A 15,740-nucleotide genomic window follows, 5' to 3' on the forward strand; every position below is an offset into this window, starting at 1 on the left:
GACCACACCTTGAGTATTGTGTGTAGTTTTGGTCGCCTTATCGGAGGAAGGATGTTCTTGCCATGTAGGGAGTGCAGCGAAGATTCACCAGACTGATACCTGGGATGGCAGGAATGACGTATGAGGAGAGATTGGGTCGATTGGACTTATACTCGCTGGAATTTAGAAGAATGAGAGGGATCTCATTGAAATTTATAAAATTCTAACAGGACTAGACAGACTTGATGCAAGAAGGATGTTCCCGATGGCCGGGGAGTCCAGAACCAGGGGTCACAGTATAAGCATAAGGGGTAGGCCATTTAGGACAGGGATGAGGAGGAATTTCTTCACCCAGATAGTGGTGAACCTGTGGAATTCTCTACCACAGAAGGCAGTTGAGGCCAATTCATTAAATATATTCAAGAAGGAGTTAGATATATTTCTTAAGGCTAAAGGGATGAAGGGATATGGGGAGAAGGCAGGGACAGGGTACTGAATTTGGATGGTCAGCCATGATCTCATTGAATGGCGGAGCAGGCTCGAGGGGCCGAATGGCCTACTCCTGCTCCTATCTTCTATGTTTCTATGTTAGTCAAGACAGATGCAAAGTAATCATTTAGTACCTCAGCCATGCCCTCTGCCTCCATGTGTAGGTCTCCTTTTTGGTCCCTAATCGGCCCCACCCCTCCTCTTACTACCCATTTACTATTTATATGCCTATAGAAGGCTTTTGAATTCTCTTTTATGTTAGCTGCCAATCTATTTTCATACTCTCTCTTTGCCCCTCATTTTCTTTTTCACTTCCCCTCTGAACGTTTAATATTCCGCTTGATTCTCACTTGTATTCTCAACCTGACATCTGTCATACGCGCTCTATTTCTGCTTCATCTTACTCTATCTCTTTCGTCATCCAGGGAGCTCTGACATTGGTTGCCCTACCTTTCCCCTTCATGGGAATGTACTTCGGCTGTACCCGAACCATCTCTTTAAAGGCAGCCCATTGTTTTATTACAGTTTTGCCTGCCAATCTTTGATTCCAATTTACCCAGGCCAAATTCATTCTCAACTCACTTTATTTATTTAAATATTAAAAGTCTTGCCTTTATCACACACTTCCTGTTGTCACACTTACTTCCTGCATTATGATTTTGCTATGGTTTAATCACATCTAGGGTAACTCCTGGAATTGCTTTAAAACTGAAAGGTTTGTATAGGTTTTATCCATCAGACCTGCAAACACTAGGTGGTGCTGCAGCTATTGCAAGCTGCATTTCCCAGTTCCATTTCTTTAGGTGGCACTGCGGGTACATTTTTCTTAGATTTATTAAACTGCTAGATAACGTTCTGTGAAAATGCACATGACACTCTGACGATATTGTTGTTTGATAAGAACAGAAGGATAAAATAGTACCATGGCGAATGTGTCATTGTAAGCCAGTGTAGAAATTTTATTAAAAAGCAGTTGAAAAATGATGGGACAGCCGAAACCTGTTGCCTGCAACTCCTGTGCCACGTAGGAACTTCAGGGTGCTTCATGTATCTGGATAACCACGTGTGCAGGAGGTGCCTCCAGTTGCTCAAACGCAAGCTCAGGGTTTCTGAGCTTGAGGAGTAGCTGAAATCAGTGCAGGGCATACGACAGGCTGAGAATTTCCTGCAGCGCACGTTTCAGGAGGTGCTCACTCCACAGCTACAGAGAGTTTAGGAGGATAGCAAGTGGGTGGCCGTCACAGGATAGGAAGAGGCAGGCAGTGCAGGAATCCTCTGGGAGTGTGGCACTCTCAAACCAGTTTTCAGTGCTGACAACGCCTCGGGGAGTGCAGTCTAGAGCACATCCACAGCATTGTGGGGCAAATGACTGCACGGGGACACAGCAAAGTGTAGAAATGCAGTGGACATAGGGGATTCGATAGTCTGGAGAATAGACAGGCGTGTTTGCAACTGCCGACACAAATCCCGCATGGTGTGTTGCCTCCCTGGTGCCAGGATAAAGACCACTGAGAGGGTACAGGACATTTCCGGGGGGGTGAAGGGCAACAGCCAGAAGTCGTGGTCCTTGTGGGAACCAATGACTTAGGAAGGAAAAGGATTGAGCTCATGCAGTCAGGGTTTCAGGAGCTAGGGAGAAAAATTAAAAAACAGGACCTCAAGGTAGTAATCTCTGGATTACTCCCAGTACCATGCGCTAGCGAGTATAGGAATAGTAGGATAAAACAGGTTAACACGTGGTTGGAGAAATGGTGCAGGAGCGAGAGCTTCAGATTCCTGGGGCCTGATCACCTTTCACCAATTCTGATGGCCTAGGTATTGAAAAAGATTAGATGGCCAAAAGAGCAGAAATAGATACAAATAATGGATTTAGATAAGTTAACATTATGGTAATATTCTGTAACAGAAGGATTAAAATGAAAGTATAAATATTAATGAACAGAATGTAAATAATTTGAGTATTAGAGTTGCAAACCTGTCTATAAAGGATAAAGACTGATTAGTAACTAAAATGTTGTAGTTATACATGTGGACACTGACATCTGATGGAGAAACCAGGAAGTTTAGCAAATAACTAGTAACGTCAAGAAATGTGGCGATCTAAAAACAATCAAAATATTTGGGTAAGACTTGCATTTATATAGCGCCTTTCACTACCACCGGCCGTCCCAAAGCACTTTACAGCCAATGAAGTACTTTTTGAAGTGTAGTCACTGTAGTAATGTAGGAAATGCAGCAGCCAATTTGCGCACAGCAAGCCCCCCCAAACAGCAATGTGATAACGACCAGATAATCTGGTTTCTTTGACAGGAGTAAGTCCTTTTGGATGGTATTATTTTTTTCTGGTTCAAAGTCTCATAATCCAGTTACAAAGCCGCTTTGTGGAGAACTCAATTCATTCTTTTCAGAACTGCACATATGCTAGATCTGGGCTATCCCCTTGCAACACATCAGTTGCATCAGATCAGTGCAATATAGGATCGATCTATTCAGAGACCATACCAAAGATCATGATCTTTTGTATGGAGAACTTGCAGATGCTTCAAGAGCGCTGGCTGACCTAGGCTCAGGTTTAAAGACGTTTGCAAGAGAAACTTGAAAACTTTTAACATCAATACCACAAGCTGTCTAACAGCTTGTCGGGAGCAGTGAGTCGGAGCCCGGTATAAAAACCGGAGAGAGGCGAGGCCCGAGACCAGTCGGGACCAGCGGGAGCAGCTCGGGAGAAAACCCGGCGACCAGCGAGGCCCGAGACCAGTCGGGAGCAGTGAGTCGGAGCCCGGTATAAAAACCGGAGAGAGGCGAGGCCCGAGACCAGTCGGGACCAGCGGGGAGGAGCTCGGGAGAAAACCCGGCGACCAGCGAGGCCCGAGACCAGTCGGGAGCAGTGAGTCGGAGCCCGGTATAAAAACCGGAGAGAGGCGAGGCCCGAGACCAGTCGGGACCAGCGGGAGCAGCGAGGAGGAGCTCGGGAGAAAACCCGGCGACCAGCGAGGCCCGAGACCAGTCGGGAGCAGTGAGTCGGAGCCCGGTATAAAAACCGGAGAGAGGCGAGGCCCGAGACCAGTCGGGACCAGCGGGAGCAGCTCGGGAGAAAACCCGGCGACCAGCGAGGCCCGAGACCAGTCGGGAGCAGTGAGTCGGAGCCCGGTATAAAAACCGGAGAGAGGCGAGGCCCGAGACCAGTCGGGACCAGCGGGAGCAGCGAGGAGGAGCTCGGGAGAAAACCCGGCGACCAGCGAGGCCCGAGACCAGTCGGGAGCAGTGAGTCGGAGCCCGGTATAAAAACCGGAGAGAGGCGAGGCCCGACCAACTCAGCAGCGGGGAGAGAGGTAAAAAGTAATCAGTGTGTGACGTCACCAGGGAGCAGGTAGGTGATTGGTTGGTGAGTATTTCTCTTTTTTCAATACAAGCTTGAATTCTGTGGTGTTAAATTTCTGTGGTGTAGTGGGGATAGTTGGTAAATAAAGCGCCCTAGAGCATACCTGTAACTGGGGTATTGAATACATTTTTAAAGAAATTAAAGGGGTAAGTCATGGCAGGAGAGTTCAGACCCGTGCTCTGCTCCTCCTGCTCTATGTGGGAAGTCAGGGATGCTGCCAGTGTCCCTGATGACCATGTGTGCAGGAAATGCATCCAGCTGCAGCTACTTGTAGACCGCATTGCGGCGCTCGAGCTGCGGGTGGATGAATTTTGGAGCATGCGCGATGCTGAAAGGCTCGTGGATAACACGTTTAGCGAGTTGTGCACGCCTCAGGGTAGGGCAGCACAGGGGGTGACCATCAGGCGGAGCAACAAAGGCAGGCAGGTAGTGCAGGGAACCCCTGCGGACATCCCCCTTTCAAACAAGTATACCGCTTTGGATACTGTTGAGGGGGATGACTCACCTGGGGAAGGCAGCAGCGGCCAACTTCCTGGCACTGGGGGTGCTCCTGCTGCCCAGGAAGGGGGGAAAAAGAGTGGGAGAGCAATAGTGGTAGGGGATTCTATAGTAAGGGGAACAGATAGGCGTTTCTGTGGCCGTAGACGTGAATCCAGGATGGTTTGTTGCCTCCCTGGTGCCAGGGTCAAGGATGTCACTGAGCGGCTGCAGGGCATTCTGGAGGGGGAGGGAGAACAGCCAGTGGTCGTGGTCCACATTGGTACCAACGACATAGGTAAAAAGAGGGATGAGGTCCTGCAGCAAGAATTTAGGGAGCTAGGTGAAGGATTAAGGAGCAGGACCTCAAAGGTTGTAATCTCTGGATTACTCCCGGTGCCACGTGCTAGTAAGTATAGGAATAGGAAGATAGAACAGATGAATGCGTGGCTAAAGGGATGGTGCAAGGGGGAGGGCTTTAGTTTCCTGGATCACTGGGTCTGCTTCTGGGAAAGGTGGGACTTGTACAAGTCGGACGGTTTACACCTGAACCAGGGGGGAACCAATATCCTTGCGGGGAGGTTTGCTAGCACTGCTGGGGAGGGTTTAAACTAACTTGGCAGGGGGTTGGGGTACAGAGTGGAGCTATAGTAGGGGGTGATTTACGGCCAAATACAGAGGGAAAAACAAGTCAGCTGGGAAGGCAGAGCAAATATGTGAAGGCAAAAGAGAATATGGCAGGGCTGGAAGGCATTTATTTTAATGCAAGGAGTCTTGCAAATAAGGTGGATGAACTGAAGTTGTTGTTGAACACATGGGAGTACGATATTGTTGCTATCACGGAGACATGGTTGAGGGAGGGTCAGGACTGGCAGCTCAATATTCCGGGGTATAGAATCTTCAGGCGAGACAGAGGGGGGTGTAAAAGGGGAGGGGGTGTTGCAATATTAATTAAGGAGTCAATTACTGCTGTAAGGAGGGATGATATATTAGCGGGTTCCTCTAATGAGGCCATATGGGTAGAACTTAAAAACAAAAAGGGGGCAAGCACTTTGCTGGGAGTGTACTATAGGCCCCCAAACAGTCAGGGGGAGATAGAGGAACAGATATGTAGGCAAATCTCCGAGAAGTGCGAAAATAATAGGGTAATAATAGTGGGGGATTTCAACTTCCCCAATATAAATTGGGACAGTCAGAGTGTGAAAGGCTTAGAGGGTGCAGAATTCTTAAAGTGCATCCAGGAGAGCTTTTTGAGCCAACATGTAGAAAGTCCTACAAGAGAGGGGGCGGTACTGGACCTAATTCTGGGGAATGTAGCCGGGCAAGTGGTGGAAGTGTCAGTAGGAGAGCATTTTGGCGACAGTGACCATAATTCGGTGAGATTTAAGGTGGTCATGGAAAAAGACAAAGACGGCCCGGAAATAAGGGTTCTAAATTGGGGGAAGGCCGATTTTAATATGATAAGGCAGGATCTGGCCAAAGTGGACTGGGAGCAGCTGCTTATAGGAAAATCCACATCAAAACAGTGGGAGACTTTCAGAAGGGAAATAGAGAGAGTACAACGCCAACATGTTCCTGTAAAGGTCAAGGGTGGGACCAACAAGCAAAGGGAACCTTGGATGACAAGGGATATACAAAAATGCATTAGAAATAAGAGGGGGGCTTTTGGCAGTTACAAAAGACTAAAGACAGAAGAAGCCCTAGAGGAGTATAAAAAGTGCAGGGGCATACTTAAAAAAGAAATTAGGAGGGCGAGGAGGGGCCATGAAATAACACTGGCGAGCAAAATAAAGGAAAATCCTAAGATGTTTTATAAGTATATTAAGGGCAAGAGGATAACCAGGGAAAGGGTAGGGCCCATTAGGGACCAAAGTGGCAATCTGTGTGTAGAGCCAGAGGATGTAGGCGGGGTTTTAAATGAATTTTTTGCATCTGTGTTCACTATGGAGAAAGACGATGCAGACATAGAAATCGGGCAAGGGGACTGTGACATACTTGAACATATTAGCATCGAGAGGGAGGAGGTGCTAGCGGTTTTAGCGGGCCAAAAAGTGGATAAATCCCCAGGCCCGGACGAGATGTATCCCAGGCTGCTGTGGGAGGCAAGGGAGGAGATTGCAGGGGCTCTGACACTAATTTTCAGAACCTCTCTGGCCACAGGGGATGTACCAGAGGACTGGAGAACAGCTAACGTAGTACCATTATTCAAGAAGGGTAGCAGGGATAAACCAGGGAATTACAGGCCAGTGAGTCTAACATCTGTGGTGGGGAAATTATTGGAAAAAATTCTGAGGGACAAAATTAATCTCCACTTGGAGAGGCAAGGATTAATCGGGGATAGTCAGCATGGCTTTGTCAAGGGTAAATCATGTCTAACAAATCTGATCGAATTTTTCGAGGGGTTGACTAGTGGGGTGGATGAGGGAAATGCTGTGGATGTGGTGTACATGGACTTCAGTAAAGCTTTTGACAAAGTCCCGCATAGGAGACTGGTCAAGAAGGTAAGAGCCCATGGGATCCAGGGTGCCTTGGCGCGTTGGATCCTAAACTGGCTGAGTGGCAGGAGGCAGAGGGTGATGGTCGAAGGTTGCTTTTGTGACTGGAAGCCTGTGTCCAGTGGGGTACCTCAGGGATCGGTGCTGGGTCCCTTATTGTTTGTGATCTACATAAATGATTTGGATGAAAATGTAAAAGGTATGATCAGTAAGTTCGCAGATGACACAAAAATTGGTGGGGTGGTAAATTGCGAGGAGGAAAGCCTCCGGCTACAGGACGATATAAACGGGTTGGTCAGATGGGCGGAAAAGTGGCAAATGGAATTTAACCCTGAAAAGTGCGAGGTGATGCATTTTGGACGGACAAATAAGGCAAGGGAATACACAATGAGTGGTAGGACCCTAGGAAGTACAGAGGGTCAGAGGGACCTTGGTGTACATGTACATAGATCCCTGAAGGCAGCGGAGCAGGTAGATAAGGTGGTTAAAAAGGCATATAGGATACTTGCCTTCATTAGCCGAGGCATAGAATATAAGAGCAGGGAGGTTATGATGGAGCTGTACAAAACGCTGGTGAGGCCACAGCTGGAGTACTGTGTGCAGTTCTGGTCGCCTCACTATAGGAAGGATGTGATTGCTTTGGAGAGGGTGCAGAGAAGATTCACCAGGATGTTACCTGGGATGGAGCGCCTCAGCTATGAAGAGAGGCTGGACAGGCTGGAGTTGTTTTCCTTGGAGCAGAAGGCTGAGGGGGGACCTGATTGAGGTGTACAAAATAATGAGGGGCATAGATAGGGTAGATAAAGAGGAACTTTTCCCCTTAGTGGGGGGGGGTCAATAACAAGGGGGCATAGATTCAGGGTAAGGGGCAGGAGATTTAGAGGGGATTTGAGGAGGAACTTTTTCACCCAGAGGGTGGTTGGAATGTGGAACTCAATGCCTGAAAGGGTGGTGGAGGCAGGAACCCTCACAACATTCAAGAAGCATTTGGATGAGCACTTGAAATGCCATTGCATACAAGGCTATGGACCAAATGCTGGAAAATGGGATTAGACTGGACAGGGATGGATGGGCGGCGCAGACACGATGGGCCGAAGGGCCTCTTTCTGTGCTGTAAAACTCTATGACTCTATAACAGGCCACACTGGAGGGCTGTGTTTAACACAGGGCGCACTACCAAGAAGAGTTTACAATGCAAAATAAATGGTTTGGAAATATAGTTTAAAAACTTAAGTGCACTGTTACTGTAAAGTATGGCCGGATATTCCGATCCCTACAGGTGTGTACGTGCTGTGTACCCACCCGTAGGGACATCAGAAATACTGGTTTCAGGCATGCACTGCGCATGCGCTGGAAACCAGCATTTCCGATCTGTCAAGAAAGTTCCACTTTTTGGAGACCCTCCGCCTGCAGAAAACCCTTACAATTCTTGCGCCTGGTAAAACAATTCTTGCGCCTGGTAAAACAGGATAAGAGTTTAAAAAAAGTTTAAAATTTTTCCACCGATTTATCATTTACAAATACTTTTTTTTTTTAATTTAACATTTTTTTTAGCCCCGTAAAAAACTTTAATTATTTTTTTCAAAATTTAAAGTTTTGTTTAAAATAGTTAATTTATTTGTACTTTCAAGTCATTTTAAAAATGTGACTTAAAAAAAAAAAATATTTAAAGTTTTACTATATTTTTGGAGGTAATCTCCATTCATATATTTAACAGGCCTTCCTGTCAAGTGTATGAAGGGAGATTCCCTTCTTTGATTGGCTCCCCATGGCCCACGTGATCTCAGGGATGCTGCGAACATAAGAAATAGGAGCAGGAGTAGGCCAATCGGCCCCTCGAGCCTGCTCCACCATTCAATAAGATCATGGCTGATCTGATCCTAACCGCCAATCCACTATCACAGAACCATCTCCTGAATCTAACAGAATTAGACACACGAAATAGGAGCAGGATCAGGCTACACGGCCCCTGGGCCCGCTCCACTACCCACAGGGCCATGACCGATCCGAACCTAGACTCATGTCCAAATTCCTGCCCGCTCCCCGTAACCCTTAATTCCCTTTACTTCTAGGAAACTGTCTATTTCTGTTTAAAATTTATGTAATGATGTAGCTTCTACAGCTTTTTGGGGCAGCATATTCCATGGACCTACCACCCTCTGAGTGAAGTAGTTCCTCCTCATCTCAGTTTTGAAAGAGCAGCCCCTTATTCTAAGACTATGCCCCCTAGTTCTAGTTTCACCCATCATCGGGAACATCCTCCCCGCATCCACCCGATCCAACCCCTTCACAATCTTATATGTTTCAATAAGATCGCCTCTCATTCTTCTGAACTCCAATGAGTAGAGTCCCAATCTACTCAACCTCTCCTCATATGTCCATCCCCTCATCCCCGGGATTAACCGAGTGAACCTTCTTTGTACTGACTCGAGAGCAAGTATGTCCTTTCTTAAGTATGGACACCAAAACTGTACGCAGTATTCCAGGTGCGGTCTCACCAATACCTTGTACAACTGAAGCAATACCTCCCTATTTTTATATTCTATCCCCCTAGCAATGAAAGCCAACATTCCATTGGCCTTCTTAATCACTTGCTGCACCTGCATACTAACATTTTGAGTTTCGTGCACCAGGACCCCCAGATCCCTTTGTACTTCAGTACTTTCCAGTTTCTTGCCATTAAGATAACTTGCTCTACGATTTTTCCTGCCAAAGTGCATAACCTCACACTTTCCAGTATTGTATTCCATCTGCCAAATCTCTGCCCACTTACTTAGCCTGTCTATGTCCCCTTGCAGGTTTTTTATGTCCTCCTCACTCACTACTTTCCCTCCCATCTTAGTATCATCTGCAAACTTTGATATGTTACACTCGGTCCCCTCCTCCAAATCGTTAATATAGATTGTAAAGAGTTGGGGACCCAGCACTGACCCCTGCGGAACACCACTAGTTACTGATTGCCAGTCTGAGAATGAACCATTTATCCCAACTCTCTGCCTTCTGTTAGATAGCCAATCCTCTATCCATGCCAGAATATTACCCCCAATCCCGTGATTTATTATCTTAAGCAATAATCTTTTGTGTGGCACCTTGTCAAATGCCTTTTGGAAGTCTAAATACACTACGTCCACTGGTTCCCCTTTATCCACCCTATATGTTACTTCCTCAAAGAACTCCAGCAAATTTGTCAAACATGACTTCCTCTTCATAAAACCATGCTGACTTTGTCCTATTAAATTATGATTATCCAAATGTCCTGTTACGGTCTCCTTAATAATGGACTCCAAAATTTTACCTACCACAGATGTTAGGCTAACCGGTCTATAGTTTCCAGCCTTCTGTCTACTGCCGTTTTTAGATAATGGTGTTACATTAGCAGTTTTCCAGTCTGCCGGGACCTTTGCCGAGTCCAGGGAGTTTTGGAAAATTATTACCAATGCATCCACAATCCCTACCGCCACTTCCCTCAAGACCCTAGGATGTAAGCCATCAGGTCCAGGTGATTTATGTGCCTTGAGTCCCATTATTTTACCAAGTACCACTTCCTTAGTGATTTTGATCGTGTTTAGCTCCTCCCCCCCTTTAGCCCCCTGTTTGTCCAGTGTTGGGATATTCTTAGTGTCTTCTACTGTAAAGACTGATGTAAAATATTCATTCAGTGTTTTTGCCATCTCCATATTTCCCACCATTAATTTCCCGGTCTCATCCTCTAAGGGACCAACATTTACTTTAGCCACCCTTTTTCTTTTTATATAACTATAAAAACTCTTACTATCTGTTTTTATATTTTTTGCTAATTTACTTTCATAATCTATCTTCCCTTTCTTAATCAATCTTTTTGTTATTTTTTGCTGTCTTTTAAAGTTTTCCCAATCCTCTATCCTCCCACTAGATTTGGCTACCTTATATGCCCTTGTTTTTAGTCGAATACTATCCTTAATTTCTTTTCTTAGCCACGGATGGCTGTCTTTTCTTTTACACCCTTTTCTTCTCAGTGGAATATATATTTTTTGGAAGTTGTAAAATAACTCCTTAAATGTACACCACTGATCATGTATCGTCTTACCCTTTAATCTATTTTCCCAATCCACTCTACTCAATTCCACTCTCATACCTTCATAGTCTCCTTTATTCAAGCTTAGCACGCTTGTTTGAGATCCAACCTTCTCACCCTCTAATTGAATATGGAATTCAACCATGTTATGGTCACTCATTCCAAGGGGATCCTTTACTAGGACATTTTTAATTAATCCTGTCTCGTTACACAGGACCAGATCGAAGGTTGCTTGCCCCCTGGTCGGTTCAGTTACATACTGCTCAAGAAACCCATCCCTAATACACTCAATGAACTACTTGCGCCTCTGGGATACGTGGGCCCTGCGCACCGGCAGTTTGGAGACTGTGCGCCTCCCGGGAGCCCTCAGGTAAGGGCGAGATTTTTCCAGATTGCAGTCCCCCACCCGTGGGAGGCCTGCGATCTGAATATCTGGGCCATTATGTTGCAATTTTTACAAGACTCACAGCATAATCAACTGCTTCTCTAACTCTACCTTATTCACAGAGATAGGTCATTGTCTATTGTTTTAATACCATCAGCTTACTCAATCAATGCAATTTTTCCAATATTAGCTTGGATTTTGAATTTTTTTTTAAATCACAGAGGCAAATTTATCAACAGGACAATCATTGGAAGACCGAAATGGATTGGGGCAATTTCTTACGACAAAGTGCAAAGTACGATAAAAAATTACTTGTGAATTATGAATGAACTACATAATAGAGAAATCCATGTATGAAACATGATACAGGAAACTTTGTGCTATCTGGAGGTGAGCTATCCGGCAATCTGGAGCCACCGGCAAAAATCAGCAGCCGTTTTTTATTCTTTTTGTTTGTTTTTTTTGCTTTGTTTGAACAGTCAAGCTGTGCAAGGTCTGTAGCTATAGCAACAGCTTCAGCTACAGAGCTTTAGGGCCACACCCGAGTGTTTAGAAGCTGTTGCTAAGCAAGTGTTTGTTGTCAAATACGGAGATAAGAATCTCCGTATCTCTCAACATTAACTCTGGAGAGTACGGCAGTTTTGAGGCAATGGCAGCAGCTCGGTGCCGGATAGCACAAAGTTTCCTGTAATAGGAATCATTCAACAAATTTGATTTATTCCATAGTTATCAAACAGTGATAATAATATTCCTCATCTATCTACCTATTCTTCAACTTGCTTAGTTACATGGGAAAATAATTTTACTATGTATTTTCAGGAGAGCAAGTTTTTTTTTTGCCTTCCTTCGATCTGTAGTTAGACTGCACAGTCCATAGCTTTACCAGTTTTTCTTTTAAAAGCCTCTGGTAGAACACACTTTAGAGTAATGAGCTGCAAAGACTGTCACAATCAAATACTCTGATTAGGACCCAGTGATTCTGGAGGCATTTTTGATAGTTAACATGTTAAACTAAATGCAGACACAATGGACCGAATGATAGCCTTCTGTGCTGTAAACTTTGACAGATTTATGGTTAGAACCACAGTGAATGATCAACAACTGCGACACCATTCCCCAAAGTTCCAAGTGCTACTTAACAGCTGACTACTGGGAAATATCATTTACATACAAGGTAACAATTTACTTCACTCAATATGATCCATGAGTTTTGTTAATACACAGAATGAAAATTTACCTGCACGGTCTCGATTAAACCAGCTGAGTAAAATGGCATTGCCACTACACAGGTCAACCTGTAGGAAATACGTTTTTTTTAAAAATAAGTTGTGTTTTCTTTTACAGTCTATGTAAAATTACCAAGATCATGACTACGTTTAAATCCCCCAAAATTGCCACCCATTTCAAACTATCCACTGCAATTTCAAGAATGACAAAGTTATAAAATAGTCAGGGAAACTGGACAGTTTTAATTACCTATTAAGTCCATTGCACCAACCACTTTAAAAAGGGATATCACTTTGGATGCCCCATAGATGGGTATTGGGAGATTTAAGTTTCTAATTTACACTAATGGCAATTTAAGAAGCTCATGCAAACTAGTCAAATTCGTGGAAAATACCAAACTAAGAAGGGCTGTTGAATCTGAGGAGTCAGCTCGGGAATTATTAAATAATAGACAAAATATGTAAATGAATAGAGCAAGACAAATTAAATTTATTCTGGACAACTGTAAAGTACTGCACATGGGAAGAAAAAAAACCAAGTAATATATGTGCTCTATGAAATAGCTAAAGATGAAGATGAAAGAGATTTAGGAGTTTTCGTAGGCTTGATGCTTAATAATGTCCAATTACTGTGAAGCAGCAATGAACGAAGCAAATAGAATACTGAACTATAGATCTAGAACAGTACAGTACAAATCAGAAGAAGTCATGCTCAAACAACTTGAGTACCATGTCCAATTCTTGTCTCAGAGACACAAGTGACATTTAAGCTCTGGAGGTAGTTCAGAGTCATGAAACAGATTCCTAGTGCCAAAGAACTGTGCTATGAGGAAACACGATCAAAACAAGAGTTTTATAGTTTTGGAAGAAGGAGACATTATTGAGGTAGAGAAGAAAGTAAATGGTACAGAAAAGGTAAATCCAGAACATTACTTGAAATTAAGCCGTGATAGTAGGACAAGAGCATGTAGGTTTAAATGAGTAAAAGGCAAATTTAGAACCTATTCAGGAAGGTCTTCACACAAAGGATGATCAATATATAGATTATTGTATGTACTATTCTATGATTCTATATGGAGTAGAAACAAAAACCTTGGAATTATTTGAATAATTGGATGCCATGATACATCAACTGGAAGATCTTGCTGGACGGAGGAGCTAAGATGGACTGAATAGCCTGTCTGATCTCTATCTACTTTGTGATCTTCAGAGTCAAGCAGTCTTAGAACAGACCTTTTTGAACTGTTCTATGCAGCTACGGAGGGCATCTGAGACTTGACATTTTGGGAGTAAATTTAGCAATATAACTTTTAAATTACATTTTTTATTTGAGAAAGCAATGTTAATTGCCAAACCCAACAGGGCAGGGCAGAACATCACCATGGTTGAAGAGTACAATAAGTAGTAATTAAGTGATGCCGAGTATGGAACTAGTGCAAACAGTCTAAAAATTAGCAAGCCTTGCCATATCTGCCATAGCCAGGCTGGAATTAGTCTAGGCGAATGGCAAGATAACAACCAAGATGAGGTACCCATCAATAGTTTCAGGAGGAAAGAGTCTCAAACCAATCGAGAAATCACATGGTTCTTGTTGCAACTTACCCTTTGAGTACAAGGTGACCAGCAATTTGCTTTAGACTCCATTTATGGGAAACCTCTCTGCAATACAAAAAAACTTACGAGATAATATTGTGCAGATTAAATACTAAATTATGTAAATTAAACTATTGCCGTAGTAGACTAGAACGCATAAAAGCAAAACTTCAAGTACATCCTGTGTAGAGAGGAGTGATTGATGAACAGAATGTTTAGCCGCTGGTAAAGTAAATCCAATTGTTTTCCCAACATAAACTCAACATATTGCAATTTTTTATTTGAACCCAATTTTTTTATACTGGGAAATCGATATTAAATGAGAAAATTCGCTCAAACACACTGCACCGTTTCTCCACTTGAGCACATACAAAAATATGCATTTTGCCTATAAATATCCCAGCAACATATTTTTCAATATAATTTTACTCACTGCCTATATATCAAGTTTAAAAATATTCAACCAGTAATTCTGTATAAATGAAAGCCATTTTCAGAAAGCGCACACAGATGTGATCTACCTAGGAAGTGGTGTGAATTCGCTGATGATGCCTTCAGTACCCAGTGCTATTCCTTGAACAATAAATGTGCTTCCCATTCCTTTCCATAATCCTTTTAGGCCCTGCAAGTGTAAAATAGGAAAGACAGTGATTGCATTTCTTAAATATTTACATTATCAGTGCCAGTCACAAAAAATAAGGTTGGATAAAAAATAAAATGTGGAAGTTAGTCAAAAGCCACTGAGGGAAATATGCAGTTTTTTACAAATTATAAAAATCTATTAGTACATTTCCTGAAACTTACTGTTTTTCAAATGGAAGGGTAAATTTTCTATAATGCTGCCAGGTTTTATCATCACTCAATGGGGGTGTAGGGAAAGAGAGAGTGAAAACTAGGACAATTTACAAACAAGTTTGTGTTGAAATAATTCAGGCCTCCAAGGATCCAGATTATTTTTAAGCAGAACATGCCATAATTTTCAACTTTAAGCTTTGCTTCAATATGCATTATATCCAGGATTTGTAAGCCACCAGAGTACTTAAACAAAGTGACAGCAGTGCACTCTGGTAGTTGTGGTCTGATATTTGGTTCATTTTCTTCATTCAGGGAAGGCTGAAGCAGCAAATGAAAGCTTTGAATACACAACTGGAAGAGAGCCAATTTCAGTGATTTGGGAAGGGATCTAGCACAGGTGGACTGGAAAAAGAGATTGGCCAGGAAACCAGTAAATGAGCAGTGGCAGGCCTTCAAGGCAGAAACAGTTTGGGTACAAACCAAGCATATTCCCATAAGGAGGAAAGATGGGGCACCCAAAGCTAGAGCTCCCTGGATGACAAAAGAAATATAGTTAAAATAAAACAGAAAAAAGGTTTATGAAAAATATCCGGTACAGTATACCATCAAAAACCAGGCAGAATACAGACTGCAGGGGGAAATTGAAAAAGGAAGGGCAAAGAGAGAGTATGAAAAAATATTAGCAGGTAACATAAGAGGGAACCCAAAAATCTTTTATAAACATGTAAAAAGTAAAAGGATAGTTAAAGGAATGATACAGCCAATTAGGGACAAAAAAAGAAACTTGTGGAGGCAGAGGGCATGGTTGAGGTACTTCACAAAAGAGGATGAAGTTAACGTCAGAGTTGGGGGGGGGGGGGGGGCG

The 15,740-nt window shown here is 43.5% G+C and overlaps 1 protein-coding gene across 1 annotated transcript in view; it reads right to left on the bottom strand.

The window, feature by feature from the left end:
• Positions 1-15,740, bottom strand: part of slc25a46 (solute carrier family 25 member 46) — a 42,220-nt gene that overhangs the window by 4,618 nt on the left and 21,862 nt on the right. The window contains exons 5-7 of the mRNA XM_085987401.1: positions 14,602-14,702; positions 14,090-14,146; positions 12,499-12,556 (exon numbers count right to left, since the gene is read on the bottom strand). Of these exons, the coding sequence (XP_085843527.1) occupies positions 12,499-12,556; positions 14,090-14,146; positions 14,602-14,702 (216 nt within the window). The remainder of the gene's footprint in view (positions 1-12,498; positions 12,557-14,089; positions 14,147-14,601; positions 14,703-15,740) is intronic.

The sequence above is a fragment of the Somniosus microcephalus genome, chromosome 1 (assembly GCF_052327205.1).
Source record: "Somniosus microcephalus isolate GS21.2 chromosome 1, FLI_Smic_1.0, whole genome shotgun sequence".
Lineage (NCBI taxonomy): Eukaryota > Metazoa > Chordata > Chondrichthyes > Squaliformes > Somniosidae > Somniosus > Somniosus microcephalus.